The 13,946-nt window shown below is 39.3% G+C and overlaps 1 protein-coding gene across 1 annotated transcript; it reads left to right on the top strand.

The window, feature by feature from the left end:
• The first annotated feature begins 633 nt into the window (after positions 1-633).
• si:dkeyp-74b6.2 (cerebellin-1) lies at positions 634-9,492 on the top strand. Its single transcript, XM_049569341.1, has 4 exons — positions 634-862; positions 3,145-3,870; positions 6,802-6,921; positions 8,962-9,492. Exons 2-4 carry the CDS (start codon positions 3,565-3,567, stop codon positions 9,157-9,159), a joined length of 624 nt encoding a protein of 207 aa, XP_049425298.1. The 5' UTR covers positions 634-862; positions 3,145-3,564; the 3' UTR covers positions 9,160-9,492.
• The last annotated feature ends 4,454 nt before the right edge of the window (positions 9,493-13,946 follow it).

The following is a 13,946-nucleotide window of genomic DNA, read 5'->3' as shown; positions in this document are numbered from 1 at the left end:
CAGGAGACACCCCTTGACATGTGGGGTATTCCCATAGGTGAACGTAAGGGTACAGAAACTGAGTATCAAAAGTTTCACATGTTGAGTACAGAGGCTTAAGCGTGTCAGGTAATGAAAACTGAAACAAATTTTGTGGATTTATAATACTTAATATTACATATATAGGGCCTATGTTTGACTTGTCTTTGTGTGTTTAGTTTTAGGTGACCAAAGCACTTTGGTTAAAGTTGAAGCCTTCTTGTCATATCACTTTTGAATTTTTCAGTGTTTAACCAAGACAGTGATGGTGATGAAAGTAGTTTTTAAGAGACAGGTGTGAGTATTCAGAACACAAATGTTTCGTATTTATTTATCCATACCAGACCTATCATTTCCAAATCATACAACCAAAATTAACCAATTCTTTGCATATGAACAGTTTTTTTTTTTCAAACCTGAGACACTTGCACAAAAGTCAGAGCTTTTTGGGAGCCAGCAAAACATGCTGATCAAACTAAATTCTCACCATTTCCTCACAGAAAGGATTTAAAGCAGTTTGCAGCCTTTCAGCTCTGCCACCCGGGCTTTGATATGTGAGGTTAAAAAAAAAAAAAAAAGGATGGAGGAAGAAGGAGGGGAAACAGTACAGTAGGGGGCCGAGGAGCCGTGAGAACAGAAGGACCGCGTTGCTCGTGATGTGATTAAACGTCTGCTCGAACACAGGGGTTTCCTGGAATAGAGGGAGAGAGAGATGGGGAGAGGAGAGGGAGAGGAAAAGATAAAGCCGAAGGTAACGGGAGAACAGGGCTCTTGGGATGCTTTAACTTTACCGATGACAGCGGGTTTCTGTAAGACGCTGCAGAGCCAACGCTGAGAGTAAGAGGTAGGTGTTTTACAGGCAAGATTATTAACAAAATTTCCGTTTGCATGTTGCAAGGGTCATTTTTGTAAAAAAGGTTGTACTTTTTAATGCTGGGGATGCTGGTTAGACACTAATTATAGGGATTTCTTTGAGATTTCGTCTTTATTTTTCACTAAACTGTAGTTTTATTCCACAAAATGTTGACTTTTAAGAAATATGTAAGCATTTATCTAAGGGTAATGCTCTCCTGCAGAAAATAAAAACTCAGCTGCTGTGTGAATTATGGTATTTTACTACTCAACAATTCACATAATGCTTGAGCTAATATTGTTATATATTTATTAATAGCATGTGTTCATGGGAGATTGTGTAAAGGAATTCAAGTGCAGAGATTCAATTGGAAAGGTGCAGGGGGAGAGAGGGAGGGAATGTTTACCCACAGATGGCCTCTCGGTGGTGGGATTGTGATAGTCCGCTGTCCCCCCTCCTGAGTCCAGCTGGCACTCACGCGCCCTCTTCCTGGCCAAAACATTACCTCATCACTTTTTTTCTGCTATTTATTTTCCTCTTCAGCATAATCATTTTCCTCTTAATATCCACTGCTGTTACCTTACTCATTTTCCTCTTGTTTGATTGCTCTTTTTTGTCTTTGTGGACCTGTCTTACAAATTGCTTCATTGTTCATATCAAAGCTCAATTTCTTCAAGTGCAATGGTACTAAAAGTGATCAGTTTCCATTTCTGTCACCATTAAGCGGTTGTTGCCAGATTTTGAAGTGAGTTTACTGTCTGTTCATTTTGAATCGCATTTTTCATACCAGAGAGTCAAGAATAAGTGGTGATCTCACACAGAATAGACAGTATACATGATCACATACCCACATTTGGCAAACATATTCATACACCCATGGATGGATTACTGAACAGGCCTATAGGACACAGGCCTGGGGGCCCAAAGTGTCAGGGCCCCTCCCCTGCCCTTCACCTGCAAAATGTCACTTGAAGAGACACGTACTGACCAGGAAGAGACTCAAAATAACTACAGAGATGTAAAGAAACTACTAAAAGTCTCTAAATGACCACAAAGAGTTACAAAATAACTACAAAAAGATTTGAGATGGCCACTAAAGCCCTGTTTCTGTGCCCTGCTTTTTTTTCCGTTTCCACTGTGAAAAGTTGTGGATGGTACCGATGAAACCATTTTTGGTCCCCCCTCTGTTGGGGTACCTAGCACACAGATCTGGCACTAAAAGGTGGAGCTGTGAACACTGCAGTCTGTTGATTGGTCAATAGAGGACGGTCACTCTGCTCAGGGCTGAGTTGTGGCTGGTTTTGAGGCTCATGTAACCACTGTTCATACTGTGGAGAGCTTTATTAATAAACTGTAACTATAAAAGGATGTTTTGCTGCCTCTCACAGCAGCTGGAGTTGACGATGTGAATCCATCAGCACACTTTAAATTTCAATGTGACAACTTTGACCATGACTTTAGTTTTTTATGACATGCACTTTTAGTGATGAGTGGATCGTCAAGTGTTTATATATTAATTTCGACTGGGACAGCATATATCCCAATCCTCACTTGGAAAAGTCTTGTTCCTGTGGGCTTCGGCAACACTAAACCCCTGAGCTTGGACTAAATGCACAAACCTGATATTTTTAAATATCCCATGGAGACAGACTCTCACTGCAGCCTGTTCTATTTTGTTCTGAAAATGTCAGCGTGCAGCCTTGTTCTGTGGACGATGAATAAGGTGCAGACTTCAATCTGTGTCACCGGTGATAAGGAAATACAGTGAGTGCTGGACGGAGCAGTGAGTGACAACAACTCCACCCACATTTAAGGGTACTGTTTGCAGTGGAAACGCTAGTGTCTAGGTACCATGTCTGAAGGGTTACTTTTGGTTCCAAAGGTACCATACTGAAAGTGTTTGGTGGAAACAGGGCTAACGAGACACATAAACAAAAAAAAAGATGTGTAACAACTACAAAGAGATGCAAAACAACAAAAAAAGAGAGGTGTGTAGGAGAGGTGGTGTGGCCCTCTGCAGGTCTGGGCCCAGGGGCCTAATGTTTGATAATCTGCACATGCATACACCCATATTTTAATCTTAGTTGTTAAATATGCATCACTCTCCAGAAATGTGTACTGTGAATTCGGTATTATCTGAATGACTCTTCCAATCAAACAGTCCTCAACAATTCTCTGGAATAATGAACATAGAAAAGTGTCTTAAGTCACACCATTGTTTTCAAATATGCAAAATGTTCATGTGCAAAAAATGTGTTTACATCTTGACACAGGCCTGAAGTCTCAACAGCCTCCAAACCAGTTTGGACTTTGTTTGGCCAATGGCCATTTTGCTGGGTGTGAGAAGCTGAATAACCTCCAACTATACCTATAAAGACTTACTGTCTGCTGTTATGGGAAGCTGCCACCTTGGTGCCAACTAACAGCCCTCCCCGAAGAGATTCCATCTCCACCCAGTGTTGGCAGAACTGTCAGCTGAGGATTACTTGAATCATTTAACATCCCATGAGATGCGAGAAATCCTTGGTTGAAGTCTTTCCAGGTGAAACTATGATCCTGTTGCTAAAGTAGGGTGTTTTTCAAGAAGACACATTCTCGCTGACGATTTGTGGTGGCCATATTGTCACTGCACGGGGAGTAACAACACCTACAAATCCCCCAAAACACCCGTAGGTCGCTCTCATTTTGGAACTATGCCCTGCCCATCTCCTCCCTCTCCGCCCTGTCTTGCTTCCCGCTCAGTCTTTATCGTTGGACTTCTGCTTCTGGTCCATTGGGGGCCACTGGAGGTCAGTTGCCAGAATGACACAGAGCCAATCGTGTTGGAGGGAAAGTGTTTGGTGGTATGCGACTCCACCCCTTCTGCAGAGCCATCGGGTAACGCTCTCGGCATGTCTGTGAGGTCAGGGACTGGTCGAGTGGCGTTTTCAGCCATCCGAAACACCAACCATGAACCCTCAGAGATGAGCAACCGCACCATGACCATCTACTTTGACCAGGTGGGTTTGCGTGGTTTATGGATGACCCCAAAATTGGTTTCACAACCATTTAAGAAGCAAAAAGTAGAGGGTTTACCATTCCATTATGCATATCAGTGATCATTCAATAGAGCAGGGTCACTCGAATACAAGTCTTTTAGGAATATTGCTCCCAAAAACAATATAAATTGTATACAGTAGGCTCTCTATGGCCCTAGAAAATGTTTTCTATTAAATGGTGTCAAGAAGAGTGGAGCCCCAGTAAAATGAAAGCATGTTAGTGCAAATCAGAGGCCAAACAAAAGACAGCATCTAAGTCTGGCCTCCATCTAAGTCTGTTTGCCAGTGGCAAGTGGAGGGTATATGCAGAAATACGGAACGTACCTACCTACCTCTATTACTGTCTGTTTAGAATATACCCAACTATCGGCCAACAAAGTCATTAGAATATGATATCCTCAACTACCACTGCACCACTGCTGTTTGCAGCCCACTCTCCTTAGTGTCATTCAATAGTTCTAAAAGTGAATTTACTATGTCTTCAAAACATGTGTCTGTATCAAAGGAAGAAATGGCATTCATTCATTGCGTCTTTAAGCATTGAACTTAGGGTGCTAAAGGTGCAACGACCGGGCAGAAACGCTGTGTACGTAACAAGTTTGCTTTGGTGCAATGTGAAAATGCTTATTCCATTGATTTTACATTAATTTTGCAGGTGGCTTGATATGACGGCTTGAGCTGGTGAGGTTTTTTTGGTTGAAAATTGATGTTTTTTTGTGTTGTAGTGGCATTTCACCACTCGTCAGAACCACTGTTTCATTGCAAGTAAAGCGTCTTATCCTTTCCCCCAGGTACAATAAACTTTTAACATTTTACTCATTCTTGAACACGGTTTTCTCAGTCAGTCTTTATCAGCATCTACTAATTTTGAACAAACCTTTCACCATTTATAATTCATGATTGTAACACTGACGTTGCTCTTGCTAACTCTGGCTACTATGGGTCCTAATTAATTGTATTTCAGTCTGATTGAGTATGTGGGCTAGAGATGTTCTACAGATAAACCTTAGCTTCACCAAGTAGCAAGGAAAAGTGTGCCTTTGTTTATCAACTCAATAGACAAGAATATGTTTTACCTTATCCAATACGTCAGCATCTGCTTCAGCCATCTGCTCAGAACCTTGTTTATGTCCCAGTCTCGCCATTTTGGTTAATCTAAGTGGCATCATAATAAAAGGTGCGTCCTACTGGTCAATGATTGGTCTTTACATCTGATTTTAGAAATGAAAACTAGGGAAGCTGTTTTCAAATTTCTTCTGAATTATGCAAGAAAACTGTTTTCTGGATATGCTGATAGCAATGCACAGGCTGCACAGCTGAAACACATTGTAACACATGGTTAATGTTGTGAAGTGGTTGCGGTTGGGTTTAGGCAACACAACTTAGCCCAGGCTGTTCTCATGCACTGTTTGTGTGTTGTCTTATGGAAAGTAATGCACCAAAATTCATACATATTCTACGTAAACCTAAGACAGTTATTCAGTCATAACCCATGTATTTTGGAAGGCTGCAATAACATAACCAATGCGCTCCACGTACAGAGGCAGGTTGGGGTGATGGGTCACAAAACACAGGACTTTCTCCCAGGAGTCAAGTGTAAACTTTGCGCGAACTTTGTGTTATTTTAAGGTATGTCATCATCGTGTTTCGTTCCCTTGGCTTAAACCACGTTTACTTGCCTAAACCTAACCTCCATAACTTAATTACATAACTCTATCATAACTACAATCATCATGCGTAAATTGCGTAACATTATATTTAAACATAGACCTTTGTACCACATTGGACAGGAACTGTGGTCTTCTGGGTGAAAGTCCAGTTTTGTTTTACCCATCCAACTCCCCTCACTCCCGTACTGCACAGAGTTGTTCACTCTTAATACTACGTCAGTTGCTCTCAGTGTCGAGTGTTGCCATGGATGGGATTAAATTGGAGTTGGTTGAAAGCCTAGTGCATCTCAAAGGCTGCCTTTGGTGTTGATATAACATGCTGAGGGATGTGACAAAGCAGCAGTATGTGACTCTATGGGAATAAGAGCAGGCTGTTCTACATTTTATATTTGCAATGCATTGTGTAAACAGCCCTTGAAATCCAGGAGGGAAAGAAGGAGTCATGTCATCATTAAAATCCTTGTAATCTTCAGTTTGTAGTTGACTCAAGCTCAAGTTGTTAAGAGAATTTACAAAATCACAAAATCTCAACCTCATGGTAGCACTAGAGGAAAATTCAGGAAGTCTTTAGAGTCATTATAATTTATTGTTATGGTACCATGACCATCTGTACGTAATTTCCAGTCCATCCAGAAGTTGTTGAGTATTTCCATTTAAAGCAAAGAGGTGGACCGTCAGTGCCTCTTGCTGCAGTAACTAAATAGGCTTGATTACCAGCACTGATCACACACAGAGAATACAGTCTTACTGCCGGTAAATGCTTTCAATAGCAGTTATTAGTATCTGAGCTTTTGCCAGTATGTGAGTCAGTGTTGTCACATGTTGGATGTTAGCATACACCAGGTCACAGGCACTGCACGTGTCACTTTTTAATTGGTGTTTATTCATAGGCCTGAAACTTTCCCTCAATACCGATCCTGGGTGGTGATGCTAAGTTATTGTGAGCAATGTCTTTGAGCTCTGAAAGAAGACCAGTAAAAATTAATGAAGCACAAATCAGACAAATAATGATTCACTCTGTCTGGTTTGTGTCCTGCAGGTGGTGTACTCAAATGTCCTGCCAGAGCACCTTGTTCATACCCCCCTCCCAGGTCCATCATATCCTTGCCATCATTTAGTGCTGAACCTCCCCAAATGATAGCATTTGAAATGTAATACTAATTAGTAGTTTGCTTAGTGCCTGGTTGTCCCATTCTCTCTCTTCATCTCCTCTTCTTCTCAGATCCTAGTAAACGTTGGAAGCCATTTTGATCCAGCGAGGAGCATCTTCGTGGCGCCTAGAAAAGGAGTCTACAGTTTCAGCTTTCATGTTGTCAAAGTTTACAACCGGCAGACGATACAAGTAAGAACACCTGCTTAAAGAAAAAACATTTTGGGAAATACGTTTCAGATGTTTCGGATAGTTTAATTTTAGGCCACTTAAAGAAATGGCACAAGATATTGCTTATTTTGACTAATTAGCTGGCTAGACAATAAAACAGGGGGTCACAGCTAGCCTGGCTCCGTTTAAAAGCAGCACCTCTAAAGCTCACTAATCTTTTAAATGTTTTTTAAAAATCTGGATTAAACAAATGTGTTATGACGTGTTAATTAGTGAACATGGGAGGTGCTAATGGGCAAGTTTTGTTGCCTTTGGACAATGGGCTTAGTGCACCTATGATGCACACATGGGTGCATGCACACATTTAAGTTGTGGTTCGTTTCAGAGGTAATGTAACCACTAGTGATGCGGTGCGACCCACCAGTGGGTCGTGCAGTTTAGGTAAGCTTGTTAGAAAATATCAGGGGTTTCAGGTGGGCTGGTAACAAAGCAACATTCTGAGTAAGTTATTAAAAATTTACAGAAACATTGTGCAATAGTCCACCTTCCACCTGACATATATAAATCTTTCCAGTCAGAATTTCCATTAAAAATGTTTCCCACTGAGAATATGTAGGCCTAACATCATGTCCTAACAGCAAGCAAGCGTCTCTCAAGCACTCACAAAGCAAAGTATTGCTGAAAAGTAACAACATGCTGTATTTACTTACTACTGTTTACAACTGGCAACACCTACATTATTTTCCATTGCTATGGCAGGCTCGAAGTGTAGCTACTGGTGCCCACCACTAATTTGAGATGTATTATGTTCTGAAGCTGGACCTACATTCTTGCTGTCAATGCTGCTTAGCTAGCTAGCAGTAGTAGTAACCAACCCATTAGCTAGCCCGGTGTGGGCGTGGGCCTGGTTTTATTATTGTTTAACTAAGGTTCCAGCCTCATAAACTTATACCATTTAAGCTGATCCAAAAAAATGAAGGGATGTTTTGCTACCTTTTTATCTTTACAAGATAACAGTTAGCCAAAGACTAAGAAAAAAATAATTCACTGTGTCATTCAAAGGCTGGTGGCAGCTACAAATATTTGAGGTGGAATGTTTTCTTGCTTATTACTCAATGCATAAGTTGACGCTGTGAATCAGTCGTCACACTTCAAATGTCAGTATGACAACTTTGACCATTCCTTTTGTTTTTTTTTTTGGTTTAAACACTACACATGTGCTTTGGACTGAGCTGGCTAGCTCTTTCAGTCTTTAAGCTAAGCTAACTGTGACGTGGAGGTGGCGAGGAAAGTTGCTGTTGCGACAATGCCACCTGGGGAATTTCACCCAAGGAAGTTATGAATACTGCTTAGGCTACTAAGGTCAAGCAGGTTCGAATGAATCCACAGGTACAGAGACGTGTTACAAAAAGAAGAGCAAATGTATTTAAAAAAATTAACTAACACACTAGTATAAAGCAGAACATGTCTTGGGTTGCACTGGATTTGCTGAGACTGTTTCAGCTGATTTTTATTCTTTGTGCACGATGCAATGTAAAGCGAAAATGTCATTAACTCCAGGATTTCCTTAAAAACTAATCAGTGTGAACAAACTAATAATCAGTCATTTCACCATTCGTTAATTCATGTAGAAATAGAACGCTCTGTTACTTTGAACAACAGTGCCCTCATTTCAGTGTAGCATGTCAGATTGGATTCACGAACGCACCCTTAGTTGTTGGCTCGACCACATAGCTGTTATGGCAGCTGCTTAAAAACCTTGTACCATTTAATTAATAGCTGACATTTTAATTGATCCATTGTGGATTGAAATTGTTAGTTGACATCTAAATTAATCCTCTTTGGATTATGAAAATTCTGTAGCCAGCGGGCAAACAAAACCTTTCCACAACTGCAGTATAACCTGGATTAACTATAACATTGGTTGTTGAGCTAAAAACTGTTTTTTTTTAAAAATAAAATTCAAGCCTTTAACAGAATTTTAACAACTGTATAGTGACCTCTAGCCATAATTTCTCCACAAATGTCTTTCCTCTCCATCTCCTCACCCAACTTTCCCAGGTGAGTTTGGTTCTCAACGGCTGGCCGGTGATTTCAGCCTTCGCAGGTGATCAGGACGTGACCCGGGAAGCTGCCACCAATGCCGGGCTGGTGATGATGGAGCGAGGGGACAAAGCTTACCTCAAACTGGAGAGGGGAAACCTGATGGGAGGGTGGAAGTATTCCACGTTCTCCGGGTTTCTGGTGTTCCCCTTGTAGGTTAAGGTTGAGGTAGGCTTATGTTTTGAGGTATAGATAAAGAATGTTATTTGACAGAATAAAGGAGGCATTCATGGAAACATATTGAATTAAATCCAACTGCTTTGATGCATCTTTGTATGTGTCAGATGAATGGGTGAATTCACTCAGCACCAAATAATTCTGAATGTAATTTCAATTTCCATTGCACTGTAATGGCTCACTGTTGTCCGATTGTAATGTGTTGTCTGCGCTTGCTTACACCAGGTGTCAGCCTGTCGGAGGTTTGTGATTTTCCTTTAATGCATGAAATACAGCGTAGAAAATATTCGTGGCAATAAAGGAAATTATTGTGTCTACTCTCTGCCTCATACCAAATCTATTTATTGGCTGAAGGCAACATTTTATGGTGTTATGATACCCTACCAGTCGGCCATACGGCAGCCACCATGGCAGTATGATACATAGATGAGACATGGTTGGTAACGATGTAATATAAGGAGCAGGAAAATCTATCTAAGGCGGATGGGAGAGTTGGTGGATGGATCCAACAAATCCTGGACTTTCACCCAGGAGGCCGGTGTTTGTTTCCCATTGAGCCAAAAAAATTAGCCACAAAAAAGGGTCATAGGCTGAGATCAATGCAAAAATGTCAATTTATTCAGAACATCCGTGCACAAAAAGAAAGGTGCTCAAGATTAAAAACAGCATCAAGTGTTTCAGTCCTTGACTATGATTGGTGCTGATATTCAAACACAATGTATGATAGCAGAACATATACAAATGTACAAAAAACACAACTATACAGAAAGAAAGGAAAGAAAATGGACAGGTCATTGTGATTTGGTCGTCAGGCCTCTGCTCCTCAGAGTTGATCTTATCTAATTGGTGGCACCAGCTGACTGATTCAGCCCAGTTGTATTGATGTGCAGGTATCTTCTCTGCTGTCCTTTTTTGGTTGTCCTTTGCACCAATGGACCCAAGATAAACTTTTTTTGTTGGCCTAAGTAGGCGCAGACAGTAGGCCTAAACCTCACCACGTGCTCTCCGTCATTGGTAGTGTCCCGAAATGTCAACAGCAGACACAGAAGGATACCTAGCGGCATAATATGTAGATGTTGAATGGGCAACATGTGACGACTTGTGACGGTATGAGAACGTTGTAAAGAATATACGGCTTTACAGCTCGTTGTGGTGGTGACATTAAGTCATGTGACCGTGGTACAGTTTGTTTACAGCCTAATGTTGCTTTTTACCTCTGGCGATTGCATTTAAGCTTCAAAAATCATAGAAGTGGTTGTAATTTGTGAAGATTATCCTGCTGAACAAAATGTGTAGGTATCATAAATGTTTGTTTTGCACAGAGCTTATTTTCTGCAATAATCCTACATCCAATGGGAAAATCCCATTGGCTTTTTGAAGAGGTAATTAGGGTGATGCTAACTTCCAATTTGGCTTACAGAAAAACGTCATCCCTGAGGCACTCTATACACACTTTAGACATGTATGGATAATATATACATTGGAAAATGGGAACTGTTACGTGGGGAAAAATAATGTATAGATTTTTTTTTCTCTGATTAAATGAAGGCATTGAAAAATGAAATGACTTGGTAACAGTATAAAATGAATTAAGTACAAATTTATTTTAGCCTATCAACTTAATTATAGCAAAGGCAAAATAAAAAAAAATAAATATAAATAAAAATAAAAATATTGATTGAATGCTGATTTTTACCACCTGATTGGAGGTTAAAGGAAAATTATGAAACTTTATATCTCTTAAACACTATATTTAAGTATCATTTGTTTGTTTATTTATTTAGATATCTACTAATGTTTAACTACATTTTGTCAAATCATTGGTAATATTATTAAACTTTAAAAGCATTTCATCTGGCACAGTTTTTCCTATTAACAATGACCACTGAGGTTTGCAAACTTGGTTAATATAAATAGAATTTAAAGGAAAATTAGGAGTTGAGGAGTGAAATAAATTATTTAATTAAAAAAAAAATGCAGAACAAGAATAGCCAAATCCCAGCTTGTTACCTGATCTTAGCTGAACTTATTTCATACATGTGAACATACTGTCACAGTTCATTAACCTAACGTTGACAAGGACATGCTTCCCACATGTCCTTGGTTAATGCTGACACCTATGTCCTTAGAAACACCTGCACTGCACTTTACATACTCCATAAATCACTTGATGCAGATAGTATGCATCCCCACTGTGTGCTCTAAGAGTCGTATTAAAGGTAACTGAGGACTTATATTACATTAAGTTAACAAAAATATGCCCACACTCTTATACTGGTGCTTGAAAATTATTTATAAGCATCAAAACTGCAGATTTATGGTAAAAACCGTAAATTGCACATATATTCTCGTGTGAGTTTGTCATGCCGGTGACACACAGCGTCTCTCTGCGGAGGATCCGGTGGCAGATGGAGGATTGGCAGTAAGGGAAGGGATCCGGTGCCAGATGCCTGCTGAGTTCACACTGGACCATCACAACCGATTAGTCTCAACGCCCAGGTGCACAGCAGAGGCCTGTGTTAGCACTTTGGAGCTTTGTGTTTGGAGTGCAAAACAATATGAAGACTTTGGTACCAAGATAAAAACCATAAAATGAATAACAGAAAATAAAACACAGGCAAATCTATGTTGTCTATTTTTATATTTAAATGAATGTTCATTTTGATTTCTTCTTTTTGCTGTGACAGATTTCAAATAATACATTGACCAGATTTCTCTCACAAACAGCTGTTTTGTTGTTGGGTAAATGTTCCCTACAGAAGTGATTTGTTTGGAATAAATAGAAGAAGACGCAGGTTGACGTCTGTAAAAGACACCATAGCTAAAAAATACAAGAGTGCCACCTACAGACGCTTGAGGAAAGTTACCACAGTGATTGATAGAAGACAGGAAACAAGCATGGCACTACACCTCACTGAAATAGGATTATTTTAAAACTGGATTTAGGGACTGTACTGAAATTACTGAGGGGAAGAGGGGGAGGAGCCTGTGTTTGTTAAATGGAAAGACAAGACAAGATATTTGTTTACAAAGATATAAACAGAAAAGCAGCATTGATGCTTAAAAATGACTTAAACAGCAGACAGTTATAGCTGAATTATTAGCTAATTGTTTCATTCATAGAAAACAAATATTATGATAAATATAAGTGGTTCCCAGCCAGTGGAGTAAGGGAGTTACAATGGGCCCCAGTGCACGCTACTGTGATGGGCACTAGTGCGCCCTAGTTACTGGTTATGAAGTACAAACACACACAGTTTTAGGTGTATAAATATTTTAACAACAGCGTGTCTTCCTGCTGCATTTATGTGATATCCGCTTGCAGATGTGCCCGGCTGAATGTGCTGTCTTGTTACATGATCAAACAGCAACTTGATATTGGACAACATCAACATACAGTACATATTCCCCAGCAATCATCATCACATATCTGCATATGACAAAAACTACAAAAGAAAATATGAAATTATTAGTTTAACTTAATAGTTTTTCATAGTTAAATTATATATTTTTTTATAGTTTATGTAGAATAAACATATAATTTTGTTATAGATTGCTACTTTTTTTTTTTTTTTTTTTACAAACAACAGAAAACCATGACGGAGATGGGTTTGCCTTTTTGAGGTCAAAATATAGAAAATCACACCATTTTTGATTTAACCTGCCTGCACTGTCTATATTTACGCCCCTGTTCCCAGTCTATTTCCTTAAGGGGCCCCTTCTTTCTCGTTGAGTAAACTGACGACAAAGTGACATATTTTATGAATATTTCATAATATCTTCAGTGCATAACAACAACAGTACAGAGCAACTGATAAATTGTGCAATTAACCCAAATAGTGAACACCATAACTGCAAAGTTTGTGTAAAACAAGAAAGTTAGCAGTGTTGGGAACGTTATTACTAGGTAACATGTAATGTAACCATTTGAATTACTTCATCAAAGTAATGTAACTTATTATATTTAATTACTTTTTGATTACTTTTCTAATAAATGTTTTACCTAGGTATTAAAGCTGAAAAGTCCTAGGAGAAATATAAGTGCATAATGTTCCACTCAAATTTACTGAACCGCGTTTTCTAGGAAGAAATATTTCTGTACGGCAAAAAGATGCAAAGCAACAGAATTAATGTTATATATATACCCCTTTGTTAACAGGATATATATATATATATATATTTATATTTTTTCATATTTTTTTTTTATACGTATATATTTTATATTATTTTATTTTTATATTTCATCATATTTAATCATTCTTTTTGAACAAATTTAATGTTTTCTTGTCCTTGACACCTGGCCTTTGTTCTATTAGCTCTTCCACTGTTTTAACTGCAAACTTTTCTAAAGCAAGATGAGGCTGTTTGAAGGATCTGTGAATGTAGCTTGTGTTCAGGCATTCGCAGTAATTTATCCTGTGAGTTATATCTTCATTAATAATCTATACTTAAAAAAAAATACATTTTTTGCACAAAGATTGATGAAACGCTGAGATATATGCCATACACCATATACATTTTTTCTAAAGAGGTTTTCTTGCACCCCTTAAAATCAAGAAGGCCTTGTGACCCACTGTGAAGCCCCCTAATGGGGGTCGGGACCACCAGGTGGAGGAACTCCTAGTAGTGATGGCCAAATGAGGCCTCATGAACCACTGTCTTTATTTTCTGAAGCCACCAGATGGCGCTGTCTGTTCAACAAAGGTTTGAAAGCACACTGCATTGCAAGTCCTTCAGCCTTTGTCTTTAAACCAAGAGCACCATCT

The sequence above is a fragment of the Epinephelus fuscoguttatus genome, linkage group LG23, assembly GCF_011397635.1.
Source record: "Epinephelus fuscoguttatus linkage group LG23, E.fuscoguttatus.final_Chr_v1".
Lineage (NCBI taxonomy): Eukaryota > Metazoa > Chordata > Actinopteri > Perciformes > Serranidae > Epinephelus > Epinephelus fuscoguttatus.
Note: the sequence above shows the minus strand (reverse complement) of the source record. Positions and strands in the feature narration are given on the sequence as shown.

Bases quoted from the DNA above. Each gene is read 5' to 3' on its own strand.
- si:dkeyp-74b6.2 (XM_049569341.1), top strand. From the start codon at position 3,565: ATGCCCTGCCCATCTCCTCCCTCTCCGCCCTGTCTTGCTTCCCGCTCA. The intron at 3,871-6,801 runs GTGGGTTTGCGT...TCTTCTTCTCAG, and splicing joins TGACCATCTACTTTGACCAG to ATCCTAGTAAACGTTGGAAG. The intron at 6,922-8,961 runs GTAAGAACACCT...CAACTTTCCCAG, and splicing joins ACAACCGGCAGACGATACAA to GTGAGTTTGGTTCTCAACGG.